The 16,217-nt window shown below is 36.4% G+C and overlaps 1 protein-coding gene across 7 annotated transcripts in view; it reads left to right on the top strand.

The window, feature by feature from the left end:
* Positions 1 to 16,217, top strand: part of Pnt (ETS transcription factor pointed) — a 106,145-nt gene that overhangs the window by 65,586 nt on the left and 24,342 nt on the right. For all 7 annotated transcript variants that reach the window (XM_083047457.1, XM_083047453.1, XM_083047455.1 and 4 more), the window contains 2 exons: positions 9,800 to 9,916; positions 13,223 to 13,429. In XM_083047457.1, coding sequence (XP_082903583.1) covers positions 9,847 to 9,916; positions 13,223 to 13,429 — 277 coding nt within the window. In that variant the 5' untranslated portion in view covers positions 9,800 to 9,846. The remainder of the gene's footprint in view (positions 1 to 9,799; positions 9,917 to 13,222; positions 13,430 to 16,217) is intronic.

The raw sequence follows: 16,217 nt of genomic DNA, 5'->3' as shown, positions 1-16,217 counted from the left end.
TTTACGCGTGAACAATTCGGGGGGATAACATTTACTCATATTTTTTGCCAAACTAAAATAAGGGATCCATAATCAACTGTCATTTTCCTCACTTTCCGCCTCACCCGATCGATTTACGCATTGCTTTTTATTGCGCTCGATCCATAAACTGCGGCATTAAATAATTGTCAGCAGAACTGCTACTAATATTTTCTTGTTCCAGAAACGGCAATATCCGCGATAATACTTTTTTCTATGCTGACAAACAGCTATTACCATGACATTAACGAAAGTCGTTTCTATAAAGTTTAAATTTAATGATGAAGGGAAGAGATATTTAAAAGATATTCCGAGAACTCAATTATTGCCATTAAATCAAATACGCTTCTGCGTTTTAATTTCGAAGAGCTTCAAAGAAGAGTTTGGCAAGCTTCTCGTTACAAAGTGCCAGATATTTTTCACTTGAAGATTTACATCTGTAAATCAGATTAGATATTCCAAGAAAATCGCAAATATGCACATTTTTTAAATTCCTTTCCTATTTCGATAGTGGAATAAATCGATATGAAATCTGAACCTATTTTGAGAAAGATATTGGATATTAGATAACAGATTTTATGATTTTACTCCGCGATTTATTTAAATAAAGATACAAAATTTAAAGTAATATTAATAAATTATAATTGTCCGCAATATCGCGTGCTTAGATTTTTATACATTTATATAAAAATCGTAAATAATATCTCTTCTCATAATTTTTAATGCCGTAAAGTTTATGATTAAGCAGCAAGAACGCTACCTCCACACGCTAAATAAGATTACTAATAATTGCGCGAAATGAGAAAGCAGGGGGACACTTGATGGCACATCATAACGCGACGCACCGAGGTATAATGGCAGCGCAACGTAGTATTTCAATAATTTATTTCGTGGAAAAGTAGTAGGAGATTACACGAACGCCATAGGCGGTGATTCTAACTTTCATTGTCAGTGCAATGACATAAGCATTGCATCGCGATGCGCCGTTACTGCTTTCGACTGACACGCATTCGACTGCACATTAGACATTAGAAAACAAGTCATTTGACGTTTCGATTATTACATCATGTGTATATACATATGTCAATAGAAAAATGAGAAAAGAATTATTTGATAATACGATACCTTTTATTATAGATAAAAAATCAAGGGAATTATTTCAAGAGCGTATGACGCGCTTCTTAGCGAAATTACTCGTATCTTCTCTGCTGCACTGAAAAAAAATGTTAACTAAACCGTTCAACTAAATTACTATTTTGTTAATTGAACATATATTATTAGTATAATATTAAGTCAAATACACGTTTTCTTAGATTTAATACGTTATATTTAATTTAAATATTTTTATATATTCAATTAATAAAATATTATTCAATTGAACGGTTTAATCAAGTTAACAATTTTTTTTTTCAGTGTGCAAAATCATATTGTTCAGATTTTTAATGTTCATTTTGAATAGGGAGCAAACGAGCGACATTTAATCACGCTCTTCCTGTACATTCCGAGAGAACATGCGGATAATAATCCGCCTAATTTATTCCTTTTCATTGATTCTGCATTTATCCGAATTATGCAACCACGCGATTAACGAGTCGCGCAACGAAAAACCGTCGCAATGGCACCTCAAAACGCATTCGCGGCGCATGTCGAGCTAAAAATGTAAAACCATAAAACGAGATATTACACACATCCCAACACAGCCTTCTATTAATATCTACACGTATTTCAAAGTCAGTCAATCATATCCGAACTGATTACCTCGAGCAATTTCGTATCGATCCAATTGCTCGATTGTTGTTGATGCTATTCGTGGCGTTTCCAATTTTGCGATTCATATGAGAATTGCTTTTGCCGAGGTAGACTTAGACACATGAAGTAAGTAAAGTAGTCCGACTGATTATATTCAAGTTATTTTTTTTTTTTTTTTTTTTTTTTTATGTGAACGTCTAAATTTTGTCCTTTTTTTATGTAAAATACACACGTTCTTATTTTATATCTTTGAAGAGTGTACAGAGAATTTCTTACGATTTTCGCCATTTAATTGTGACTTTGTCATACATTTTCTACCACAAAAAATTTTTATGAAAAAATTATCAATCAATTTTATCAATTTTTTACTGCAGAGACTAACTTTCATATATATTAACGAAATGGAAATATTTTCAAAAAAATAAAAATTTTTGCAACGTGAATCTAACGCGTGCGTTTGTGCCATATTACGGCGGAAACGTTGTTCTGACCCAATTATATATATAGCTATGTATACATATATCAAAAAGTGTCTTTGCATCTGGGGAAGATGTACCGTGTACAACTGCAGAGCGTTATCTCGGTTCCGGTTTCAAAATGACAGCTGTTTAGCTCCCTCAAACACTCATAAAATCCGATATGCATAGAGTGCATGCAAAGTGGCGCACTTTCTCTCGCTCGCGGACAACTAGATAGACGAGACTATATAAGAAGAATGCATTTGTTTCGATATCGAGATGCATCCGATTTAATGAATTTTTATGAGATTTAGGTGGTTCTCTTTCTTTCTCTCTCTCTCTCTCTTCAAAACCGGAAACGATAGCGATCTACGATTGTTTGCAAGCAACTGAATTCTGATTTTTTTTTACATGTTACAAACTGACTAGATCGCTAAACAGCACACATAGACACACATATACACACGCACATGCACATGCACATCTACATCTGAGATGGAATGTGAATATAACAAATTCAGGCCAACTCGAATGCCGTAGCCGTAGAGCAACTTCCGCACAATATTGGTTTTATGTTGCTTTTATATTAGTTTCACAACGTAAAATCATATGGTCTTTATGTCGGTTTTATATTGATTTCACAGTGCAATTGATTTTATATTGCTTTTCTACGACTTTCACACATAATCGGAATCACTCGGGTAGTTATTATGCCGACTATGTCGATCACGTCTTTGACGACGATGCGAGTACGAATAACAGCGGTATGTAACAACAGCCTGGTATTAAGGGCGGGTCGGTGCGGTTTTTCCCGAGAAAAAGGCCACGACAAAACAAAATAGCCGCGATGTGCTTACGGAATCGCGGTAGCTGAAGCGCGCGTTATCTGATAGCGCGCGAGAGTGGTTAATCAACCGCTACACGATAATTGGTTCGCGATTCTGATTTGCGCGCGCGCAGGCTATTAACTTTTTGTAATCTTCGTACGTCCGTGTGTATATGTTAATCAATCTGTCGCCAGCGTATTGGTCGCTTCGCCAGCGTCCCAGGAAGTCGGCAAGGCGTGCGTCGCCATTATCGCGGACCATTATCACTCTCGTCCTATCTCGGCGAAACACGCGGCTCTGTGATAATTGGAGTCCAACAATGGTGACAGTGCTACCGTAGACAACGGTCTTTCTCGTTTGAGAGAAAGAGAGAGGGAGGATAAATGAGAAATCTCTGTTGTCAAAATAACACGAGAGTCTCAAAGACAATCTTTGACATGTGAAAAATTAGCCTGTCTTTCAGAAGTCTTTAACGACGTACTTTGAACTTCGTTTATATTCGTCCGACATTTATATTCGTTTCCAGCCTCCTATATCTCGTTTATATTCAACAACTTTATTTCAACTAAAAGAATTCCTATAGAACATTATTACAGATAATAGCAGTAATAGAGAATGAAATTTATGAATTTCCTCGATTTTTAAATTAATTTGAGATTTAAATTTCACAAATTTCGTGACTCAGATTGTATGTGCAGTTGAAATAAAAATTTCTGAATACGCACGATACGCGTTCCTCGCGAGTTGCGTTAAATCATTTCGCGAGAAAAACGACGGAGAACGACGCGTTGAGAAGTTGAATTAATTGGCACGGACAACGATGGCAAATTGCGCGGAGATTACTTATGGCTAATTATGGAATGTGCTCCTGTTATCTCGGCGAAACATGCGCGGTTTCGCGATAATCGTCGGTTAACAATGACGCTACCGCTCGTTAACATCGCTCGGCTATCAAACCACCGCGTACAACAAAAAGACTCCTTCCCTCTCTCTCCCCTGATCCTAGCTCGCGGCGATTTATCAGCGACCGACCGTTTCGCGATTGCGATATCCCGTTAGGGGATTACCATCGCGGTGAGCTTCACTACCAAACTTTTCCTCGAATTTTTCAGAGTCCCAATGAGCTGATAATCTCTCTGGGTCTGTCTCCGCCCGCCACCCCGCGAATGATAATTCGCGGTTACGATAACGCACCCTGAATCACTAACGCGACTATCAAGCTGAGACACAAAGCATTCCGTTTTTCAAGTGTTTGCCCAGTTACACATTGTAAAAGCTAACACATTAATAACTCGCGTCGACGATAGTCAAATTAGTTTGATCTCCGATGTATGGAGAAGCGTTTTTGTTTCAAAGAGGAAGGCCTCCCTTCTATCCTCTTATATTTTACATACACGATAAATGTTGCAATATTATAAAAATATATTAATATCTTTGTTCATATACATGAAATCAAGTAAGGATTAAAATATTTATCACTCTAAACTTTCACTCATTCGTTCGACGATGTCTAAGAACTAATTTTCTAGATTATCAGCTCTCGGACAGACTTGCTACTAAAAGACTTAATTTTTTCAGCAGCGAGTGTAATTTAGTCACCACATGTCGAATAACACGCCTGTTCTATTCGCTCGTATTACATTTGTACGCTTTAAGGAGAACAGTTCTCTGCTTACTTTCCCGAGGGCTTCTTATATACGGGATGAATGGCCTTATAGCCTAGTCGCACCGATGCGATGCGATGCGATGGATGAAACCAAACGAGAGAGCCATCGACCGAAGCAACAGGTGTACACCACATAAAGGCGAGCCGGTGGCACTCTCTAGCACACGTATACTTATACTTACACACCGGTGCATAATTCGGTTTCGTGCAATGCCACAACGGAAACACGCGTCATGCTTTTCGACCAACGAATTTGTCCCGCGCGATTTCTGTTAGTCTCATTCTTATTTCTATTAATTTCAATCGATACAAATTGAAATAAAATTCTCGTCAAATTTGAATGACTATCTTGATAAAGATTCGATTCAATTTATTTCAAAATAGAAACAAGCAAGTGAACATTGTGCTGCAACGTTTAAAAAAGGATGCAACTATAATTGATATACTTAATGAACATTTGACATTTTATTTTACTGACAATTTTAATATTATATACGAATAGATTGTTTACATATCGGTGAATAATTTTGATCTTTTTACAGTCGATATCGAAAAAATAGATAAAAGTTTTATATAATTATGCTCTCCCGAACCGTGGAGAATATAATAATTTTTGATAGCGCGATAAAAAAAATACAACGAGGACGAATTTGGAGACGCGTTCCTCTCGCACGCAGTTTGCTCAGAACAGCTGCCGCAGTTGTTTGGTTGCCGAGTATTCTCGAGGTGTCGAGGAAAGAGGGATAAGCCCAAAGACGTTGGTAGCACGTGCCGGTTATGCTCGTGAAGGTTACACACTCACCCTGGCGTATTCCAGATGGACGAGAGAGAGAAAAAAATCTCCTTATAAACAACTGCGGAGAACTTGGTTTCGTAGTTGCTTTCCACGTGCCGTAGCTTACTCATTCGTCTCGATTATGCTTCTCGGGAACCGTCGACGTCTCATAATAATTAATATTTTATCAATTATTGAACAGTCTTTATTATTTTCCATATTTCGATATAAAACAGTAAATAAAATATTTATTAGAATTAATATAAATATATAAATTATTATTTAGATATTTTTTGGTACATATGTTATTTTTATAAATAACTAATCCGTTATTATAAATTGAAATATAATGAAAAATACTCGCTTAATGATCTTACTGATAAAAAAGAATGATTAATGAAGAATAATTAAGAACAACCCAGTGAAAAGATTTAAAAACGCTGATAAAGAAGATATACTGATGCCAGTAAAGTAAAAGAACATTAATTGAAGAATACCAATTATTCCAAGCAATTATCGCGTTTCGTAAGTAGAAAAATTAGTAGTCGCGAAAACAGAAATTAACTGCGTACATATAGTAAATTTTGTAATTTGCAGAATCGTGAAGATTTATTTATATAAACCATTATATTCCACAAATGTCATATTTCAAATATCCCATTGAAAAAAATGGTAATTATCCATCTCGTGAATATAAGTTGATGTTATTATTGATTATACCTTTAATATAAAAGAATTTTTACACATTTAAAACGAACAGAAAAAGAGAGAGAGAGCCAGCGTTTTATTAAAAAATTTAAAAAAAAATTGTATTAAAATTTTGTTAAAAGCTTGACAAATATGTACATATATTCTTTTTTTTAAATGACTTTAAAATATTTAAAAACTATATTTTTAAAATTATGAACGAATTCGACGGAAAAAAAATGTTTATCTTCTGACGTTGTATTGTCTCTCGACAGTCAAGATTCTTTTTTTTTTCCTATAGATTGTGCCGTAGAGGATTTTAAGCGTGTCTAATTTGTATTCTCGACTTTAAATGCGTATTTCAGATCCCCCATCTGTAAGATTATCGGATAAAGAAAATATTTTTTACCGGCCAACATTAATTGATCGGAAAGTATATACCTGGTTATCACGCCGATCGCTCGCAAATAACGCAAGCTATGCAAATTTATGTTGAACGTGTCAGGTCAAATGCCATCTGGGTCGAGGGCCTCGGGTATTTTGAATTTCCATTCGATTAAGTAACGATCGCGCTCCGTCTAGCTTCGATCGATTTGATCGGTTAACCGAATGCGTTTATTTTGTAGAAAAAAAAAAAAAAAAAAAAAAAAGGAAAACTCGTTAATCCGCGATGCAACACCTGCCAGCGAAGGTATCTCGAGGCGATATCTCGATCTCCCCGTTATATTCAGGGTACAAATGATACATTACGGATACGAGCGAGTTCTGATTTATAACGCAATATAACCAAATAAAGCTCGCCATACAAATTGTACCTCAGCGATAATAGACGATAGCTAGAGCTTCGATAAACGTACTTAGGTTTCAGGTTCACTTTTTTGCATCGCATATATATCGTTATCCAACCTGAAGTCAATCTTTCTTTTAGGTTGCAGTAATTTTTAATTTTCTAATCAATAAAATTCTCAGGAACGTGTCATGTTTTTCTTGTAATTTATTACGTTTATCAGAGGATTAATATAATTAATAATTTTTTAAATTATTTTACGGTTGCTTTAATTATTAAGACCAATCATAGAGAAAGTAAAAAAAATATTACTTTGATTTCAGATTTGACTAGGATTAATTTTTATAGCGTCAGAGAGCTCGATGTGTGTGATTTGAAAATTCTCAATTGGATTTATAAACATCTTCATATTTGTTACATCGCTCTCATATATATTTTTTATTATTTTTCTTATTTTATTTAGTATAATTATATTTAATATTGTATTATACTAATCAACAACCATTCTCCCTAAGAATTTAATAATATTTTCTTTGAACTTGAGATCTACCCTTTCGCATAGTATATTTTTAAAGCAAGGCAACAAATTTTATTTTAATAATTATTAAGTAAAAAAATCAAACTTGTGTTTTTTTCCGACGATCGAAGAAATCTTTTTTTGTCAGCGATGGATCGGGTTGAAACGGAAAAAATCCCAAGTGCGGCGCGTCACATCGTCATGAATCGCAAGACCGATTATACGTGGCATCCGCACGAGCGCGTAAGAACCAACACAGACGTTATTCCCGCGAAACGTTCCTTTGAAATTCCAATCGCGTAGCGCATTGGCACGTGAATTTTCAATAGATCGTTTCGCGCCGATCGTTCGTCTCGCAAGGATAGAACGGGGGGGATATTTTTCTTTGGGCTATCGATACGCGGCCAAGCGTAATTTCGACGCATCTTACGTTCTGCGATATTCAAAAAAATGTTTCTTCTATAAAAATTTCATACAAACGTGATATACATCGGATGTCTCAAAAGTTCTCCGATGAAATAAACTGAAATTCAAATTAATGTCTTAACGACAACATGAGAAATATTAATAATTCATATTGGAAGGAGCAAAAAAAAATTTTTTTGCAGAATTTTTATGTATACATAATTTTGTGTTTTTGTCGCATTCTATTATTCTTCTATTAAGATTACATTCTCAAAGAAAACAAAAATTTTTTGTCATCATCCAAATAATTCTCATGTTGTATGAAATTTATTTGAAGCTTACACTCTCTATTTTTTATCAAAATATGTGAGAACTCTTGAGAGAGCTTGTATTTTAATTTATTCAAAATCATCATTATTTAAATCTATTTATTACATTTTGTAAGGCGAATTGTCACCTAATAGTTTTAAACAGCATTTTTATTATTTTGTTACATCTTTAAGAAATGGGGACAAAATTCTTTATACTACAATTGCATAGTGCTGGGGATCAAACATCTCTGTGCTATTGCAAAATTGATAAATTTTTGCGTACGAAAAAGCAGACAATAGCGATAGCAACGAAAGTAGCGGTAGTAAAATAACATCTCTTGTTCGCCACAGCATAAACACCATAGAATAAGCGAAGTGACGACGACGATGCACCTGCCTGCTCTCCGTCGACAGTTGCACCCCTCTTTATGACGATGCTATCTAAGATAGCTATGTGTGCCCCTCGGTCGCTTCGCTTTTGCTCGCTTCGCTGTTGCCCCGCGTGCTGGTAGCCGCGCGACACCTGACGCACGCTCGTGCACACGTGCAGCGTACACGCGCGAGCGCGCACCTCTCTTCGCTTGTGAGAAGCAACATTAACCTGCCTTCTCACACATGGACAGGCTCGAGCTCTCTTCTCTATGTCCCCGCTTTACCTCGTTGCTGCTCTTATACTCTCGTTCCGCCGACCGAATCTGCCCGCCGCGAATTGCGGTTTAATTCCGACGCCTCTATTTTAAATAGAAGCCGAAATTCTCTCGGGCGTAGCATTGTTGAGAATAGGCGAGAGTATAGCTTCCCTGTCGAGCGTTGCGAAATCATAACGCACGACTTGCAGAAGAGCGCACGGAGCTTCTCTTTCGGTATGGTGTCGAAAAATTCAATTTATACTTTGCGCGTTATACATGAGATTTTATAGAATTTTATGTCGCACACATTAATAATAATAATAATGCATATGACGTTAACTTTGACATGTATTATCAAGGTAATGGGTTCTGAGTAATTTTTAGCTGTCGCTCATTTTTATTTATTAAACAATTTTTAACAAATAAAATTGATAATGCAAATGTGTAATGAATGTGATAATTTGAGTTTTACTAACATGAATTCTACATTAGTTGCATATTTGCATATTTAAATGAATACGTGAAGGAGATTTTGTCCCTCTCTCTAGTGTCCCTACTTTTCCACCCCGAAAAAAAATTCTAATCTAACCCAAACCTAATTTTAATTTTAAATAAGAAATAGATTAAGAGAGGAATTAAGTTAATCTTCTCGTGACGGGAGTGCAGGGCGAGAAATTTCATCTCTCTCCCACCATTTACTTTGCAATAAACAATATAAGAAATCTCTAGCAATAAGCATATATTACGATGAAGATGATTATGCCGTGAAAGTTTTTATAAAGAATTATTTTAATTTATATTAATCACACACATACACAATCGAAAATGAATATGTACAATGTTTTGCACGTGCATATGCCTTTCTGAGTTTTCTAATAATCTTTAAAGCCATTAATCTTTAAATCTATTATTAAATAGAACCTGACAATGTAATCTGCGCTATTAAAATGTATTTACGCTTTTTTTCTAGATATACCGGCACAAGTGCCGCCGTTAACACCTGGGACCAACAAGAAGATGACCGAGGCTCTGGAAGCCATTTTCGCGAATTGGGAAAAGGAACGACTCCGCCTGAATATAACTAAAGGTCAGAGACTTATTCTTGATTTATTTTCCCATCGTAAAATTTCGTAACGTCACGTAATGCGCGCCTTTAGATCCATTGAATGCATTGAACGCAGACATAGCGAGATATAAATTACACGCCTTTATCATAAAATTACACGTACAATCTTTAATTAGACTTTCGCAAAGTTAATCGAAAATCCACTCGATGTTCGCCACGTTAAAGTTATAATTTTTTTCTTTTTACAAATAAATCAATTCTCTCGATATATTTGTTCAAAATTTTCACGAGAAATTTTAGTGCGAATTTAATTAATTTTTTGTCCGATTTTTTACGACGACGATTACACGATTCGGAATTTACGATATTCGTGCCGCTTCACCGCGCAAGTTGTTAAAAAATCGCTGCGAGCACAGAAAATGGGAGAGAACACGCGCGCGCAAGAGACGCACGCACGCACGCACGCACGGAAGAGACGCGCGTAGATATACGGAGACGCGGGTGCGCGCGATGTGACGCGATGTGCGACGAGCCGGCCGGCGATGTGCAGGAATTGTGAATGTGATGTTGATGGTTCTGATGGGGAGCCGATGCCACACATCCGGTATGCGCATTCAGAGCCACGCGGGTGTGACGTTGCTTCCGGTCTACATGCCCCGGGTTCGTACCCTCCAGGCCAGATCACCTACAGTCTGACCTCCGTGAACCTAACGAACAAACCTCCTCCAACTCTCGCCATTTCACTTCGAGCCCGGCCTGAGACAGCCGTCCTTTTTTTTTTTTTTTTTTTTCTACGTTTTTATTCTCATTCTTCTCCCTGAATTTTTATCTCAATTTTGGGAGACATCAATCTATATTATTAATCCATTAACCATGTCGCGAATATTAATATGTACCTATTTTAAATTATTTCGAAATCTACGTTTGAATACATATGATGACATATTCTTAATTAACTTAAAAATTCCAATTAAAATAATATAAAAATTTACTTTTATTTATAATTAATTTAAAGATTAACTTTTGGCTCTGCAATAAAAATTTATATAAATTATTATTAAATTATACGTATTGAAAATCTTCAATATGTATTGTTACGTCTCGTCGAAAGGTGTACATATGAAAATGTACGCTTACTATATGGAAGACGTATCATGCATTCACAATTACGTTTCGACGACGCAGTCATATCGCAGTTGCTATTATGACTTATTCAGAATCTATCTCTTTTGAATAATAAATATAAGTATAAGATCCTTCGACGTATGAAGATGAGAGAATGCTTCTGCGAATCCGCGTGAGTTTCGAAACGGTCTCGTCTATTTTAACAGACGCCTGTTACAATAGAGATATCTAAATTCACCGATCGTTATCTCTTGATCGTAACTTTGGATTTTAAAGGATTTTAAGGTGGCACTTGCTCATTATCTATGTTTGGAAATCAATGATGACGGACTTGATTACTTGATACTTTTAATCATTTAACACTCTTCAAATACCTTTATCGTTATGACAAACATTAGACGCGCTCTTGACAGATGTCGAAATATGCAAATAATCTCTCCCTTGACAGAAGTTTTATCTATAAATGATAGAAAGAGAAAGAATAAAGAGTAAATACAAAATTAATATAATGAAGAGATCATGGAGAGCGATCGCGACTAGCAAGAGGAATGTACACACGTGCGTACGCGTGAGCGTGGATTTGTGTTCAAATGCGAAGCGAGAAAGAGAGTGTAAAGTCTGCTAACAACGCTGACAAGAAATAAGTTGGGCAAATATCGGTACGATCCTCAAACAGAGGCGGTCGCTTTGAACGTGCCGTGCCGTTAGACACTCTTGTTGCTTCGCTCACCTTTTTCTTTCTTTCTTTTTTTTATTTTATATCCTATTCTGAACGTGCAAGAAAAAATGTCAATTTAATTTGTACTCTATCGATTCTGTGAATAACGTCACCCGTCGCGTTATTTATCGAATTTGCATCTTTTGCCGCATATTAAAATCGTTTAATATGCAGATATGTATATCAGAAAGGACTGTTATTGAATTTATTATCTGTGTAATTTGCATTGTATAGCTTGAGAATACTCTTCATTTTTTTTTATTCGAAAGAAAATTTTAATTTCACCAAAACAAAAATTATTTCTATAAAAGAATTGATTGATTGTATGTCGATTCTCGAATACGACACCGTGCAAAATTATTTTCGCTGTCAAGTCTCACTCTTTAAATTCGAATGCAACTTTTAATTGATAAATGCTTTTTTCTCTGAAACCAAGGCTTTTGAAAATATTAATTTAATTTATTAATTTTTTAATTTTCACGTATTCTCACTTAATAGCGTAAATAGAATATCTTTATTTCTAAATCTATATCAAAGTTCTCTTTTTATTTCTCTTTATAATAATTTTATCAATTTACCTAACTTACTGCATGTAATATAATATATAATACAATCGCGTAAAAATATACACGGCGTCCTGAGAAAAATATAAGGAAAACATTTATTTCACAATTTTGCGAATAATAATTTTTTTCGAGACACCCTCTGTATTTTGATCTTTTGTGAAGATCTTTACGAGAATAGATCTCGGATCGTTCGACCATCCTGTTCGCGTCGTCAGTGTTAAAGGATGGTTACGAGATTGTGAGAGCAAAGCTGTATACATTAACAAGTCGCTACGTTGGTAACTTCTGTTTGCATTATGAGCCGAACTGTACTTTTACGCAGCGAGATACCACGAAACAATGCAAGACACGCGTGCAAATATGGGCGCGCACCTCAAATGGGACATTCCGATGTTTCTCGGTATTGCTTCCACCAAAGATGGCCGGCTGGGCCTGACTAACGATACACGCTTGTCAACCGACGAACGTATATCGTATAATGTTCGCCGTCTCTTCGATGACTCTCGGTTGGTCTTAACGAGCTCGCTCTCAGATGACCGCCATCTGCGAGAATCTAAATTAGTGAGAGACCTTGAACCTTCTAATCGTCCGTCCCTAAAGTATAAATGTGAAAAAATAATCCACAGAACGCGATCGTGTTTTATAAATTCAAAAAGCGAACAAAATTTACATTATCAATATTTTTTCAAATCTCAGCTCATACGATAAGCCTCGTCTTTTGTTCGAGATTAAACATCAAGATTGAGATCGTTAGGATCTTTCAGTATCCTCCGATCGATATAGAGACGAGGAAAAGGCCCTTTCTTATCGTTAAGATCGCAAAACCCCCAGCGATAAGGGGTCGAGAAACGAAGATATAGAATCCACCTAGAGGGGGTAGCTGCTAAAAAACAATCCGGCTCTTGTTTTCTTTTACAGACCCGAGGCAATGGTCGGAAGCAGCTGTCGCCCACTGGTTGCACTGGGCTATCGGAGAATTCTCCCTGGAGGGTACGGCGATGCAGCCGTGGCAGCACATGACTGGGAAACAGATTTGTGCCATGGGGAAGGAATCCTTTCTAGCACGTGCCCCCACCACCTTCATGGGCGACATCCTATGGGAGCATCTCGAGATCCTGCAGAAAGGTGCGTGTCTCCTTCTTATAATATCTCGTACAGTCGAGTTCATCAATCTACCTCGAAATAAACAATGCTTAAAACTGTGTGACGAATTCTTAAATACGCAATATATATATATATTGTTTCGTTTACATTTTTACATAAAAACAAGTGTATATGATATATATAGAGCCAAGAAAATTTTTTTTAAAGGTAGCTTGATGAAATAAATTAATCTAAAAATTCATCTTACCTTTCGACTGGACTCGATGCATTTTAATACACGTAATTTATGTTTTTTACTAACTATTAGTAATATTAGATGATATATGAAATGATTACGCATGTAATTATTAATATAAAAAATTACTACTAGTCTCTTATGCCACATGAGACAATCCCTGTAAAAACTCTGGATTATCACCGTGAAATTTTTATAGTACAAATATCACGTATGACCGTGCATAATTTAAATATAAAATCAAAACTGAAACGAAATCACGATATCTGCATCATATTTGCAGTAATATAAAAAAGAAAGAAATTGTTTTCTATCAAAAAAAAAATTATATATGCAAGTAATAATTTTAATGCGTTTCTTGCATACTCGTCGGTGATCCCGCGTTACTAACGCGGGGCTAATCGTAAAAGCACACACTGCGCGCGCTACGCTCTTTTTGCGGCGGGCACCTTCCGTCATCGTCGTCGTCGTCGACAAAACCGATCGAATTTCCGTAAAATCGCGATGTTACGTCTTAACGTACGAGCAAAAAGACTCCGGCGGACAATAACAATAGCGATGACAGGACGGTGCGCGCGGGTGTGGTGACCAGCTCTCTTATCCCCCTCCTTCCCCCAAGTATATCTCGCGTTTCGTATAGCGTTGAATCGGGGCCCCCTTTTTACCTTCGTACGCGGACCCGGAGAATGAGAGGCGTAGGAGAAGAAAGACGGAGCACCATAGAAAGCTCCGTCCCGGATATCCGCCGAGGTGGTGCAGCAACGCCATTGCCGCGGCCACTTAGACGCTTTTCGGAGATGTACTCGCGTGCACCAAAGAATTCACTCGAATTTCGATCTCGCGATGTGTACCGTCAATGGTCGAGAGACCTAGAGGTTCGTTCGATCCCTCCTATTTAAATCCCCCTCACCCTCTCGTGCCCCCTTTTTGTGGTACGTGCGCGCTCAAAACAGCAAGTCAAGTTCGCTGTAAACTGCGCGTTCGAGATTTAACAAAGCAGAGAAAATTCAAAGGGAAAATATCCTCTCACATGGAGGATGGATCGCACCGAATGGGAAAACGACGCAAGTGCAAAAATAAGTCCTATAAATAATTTCGTTTTTTAATCTTTTTTTTTAATCTTTAATGTAAATTTACAACAAATATGATGTCTTGAAATTTTATTTAATTGTTCGAGAACCTTTCGAAAGATTTGTGAGAAAATATTTTTCTATATTCTAAAAATGACTTTAGCAACGTCTTTTATCAGAAAATACATTGAATTTGATCATACATTGCATATGATATTTTATCACAAATATATTAAATATAAAAAGAATTTAATCTATCTTTTACACATTTTTATCTGTATTATTAAATCTGCGATAATAATGTATGATCAAAGTCAATATCTCACTAGTTATTCGATATATGCTAAAAACTATACTATGCTATTGCCTATTTAACACAATAAATATACAAAAGATGAAAAAATTAAAATTATAAAAAATAAAAAAAAATAGAATTTGTAAGAGAAGCAGGAAAGGCGGGGGATGAGAAAAGAGAGGAATACTGATGGAGGAAGATGAGAAGCTAAAGAGATAGAGATGCAGATCGTACGAAATGACGAGGCAGGAAGCGAAGATATTCGCCCGTGATTTAACTCCCGTTAAGTAAAACCCCCATACTTCCTTATCGATTATATTCACGTCGCCTCATCATCGGCACTGAAACCTCGGCTTAATCATCTAGCGCGATCTAAGGACGACTATACTAACGGTAACTCTCCACAAAACTCGAGATTCGTCTCGAATACATAATCTGTCTCGTGCCAAAAGGGAGCATAAGATAAGTGCGAGCGAGGAATAGAATTATTTGACTTTTGAAGATTAAGTCATCTATAACAAACTTGCTTTATTTTAATTAATAAAATACAAATAATAAATAAGCACTATAATACAATTTTTTGAAGATTCTTAAAACTTCTAAAAATCTCCAGAAATGTTTAAAAATAAAACTTTTCTCCCGCATGTTTTAATTTTAATTCTCACAAGCTTGATCATCGTTATAACTTGCGTACACTTAATCAAAATTGACGGAAAGTCTCAATGAATTTTATGAACGAACGGGGTTGAATAAAAACATCCATTTTCGCTTTCCACGTTCCAGCCGTGCAATTTGAAATTGATTATTGTGTTACGATTGTGAACAAGCTAGAGTCGGCCGTGCCACGTGATTCCCTCCGACCGAGGCGATGGTAATTTAACTGAAGCCTAGCGTGCACCCATCTGCGAGCGCGCAGTCGCGACACGACGTGGGTAATCGCTTTGATTCCGCGAATGAGAACGGATGTTAGGAAACGCTCTTGCGTTGTATAAAAAAGTAGAAACTAAAAAGTTGTATCTTCCTGTCGTGGCGATACCGATCGGATTCACGGTGAAATTCATTAAAGCGACGCGTTTCGTCATCGCCGAAACGAATGATTGATCTCTTTTTTTGTTTTTGTTTTTGTTTTACATACGTTATCGAAAACGGAAACTTTAAAATCAAATTTTCCTCTCATTTAATCTTGTCGTGAGAATCGCGCTGTAAGGT

The sequence above is a fragment of the Prenolepis imparis genome, unplaced genomic scaffold (assembly GCF_030444845.1).
Source record: "Prenolepis imparis isolate NDT839.2.m4 unplaced genomic scaffold, iyPreImpa1.0 SCAF_10, whole genome shotgun sequence".
NCBI lineage: Eukaryota > Metazoa > Arthropoda > Insecta > Hymenoptera > Formicidae > Prenolepis > Prenolepis imparis.
The sequence above is the reverse complement of the archived record's forward strand: the minus strand, read 5'-3'. Positions and strand labels throughout refer to the sequence as shown.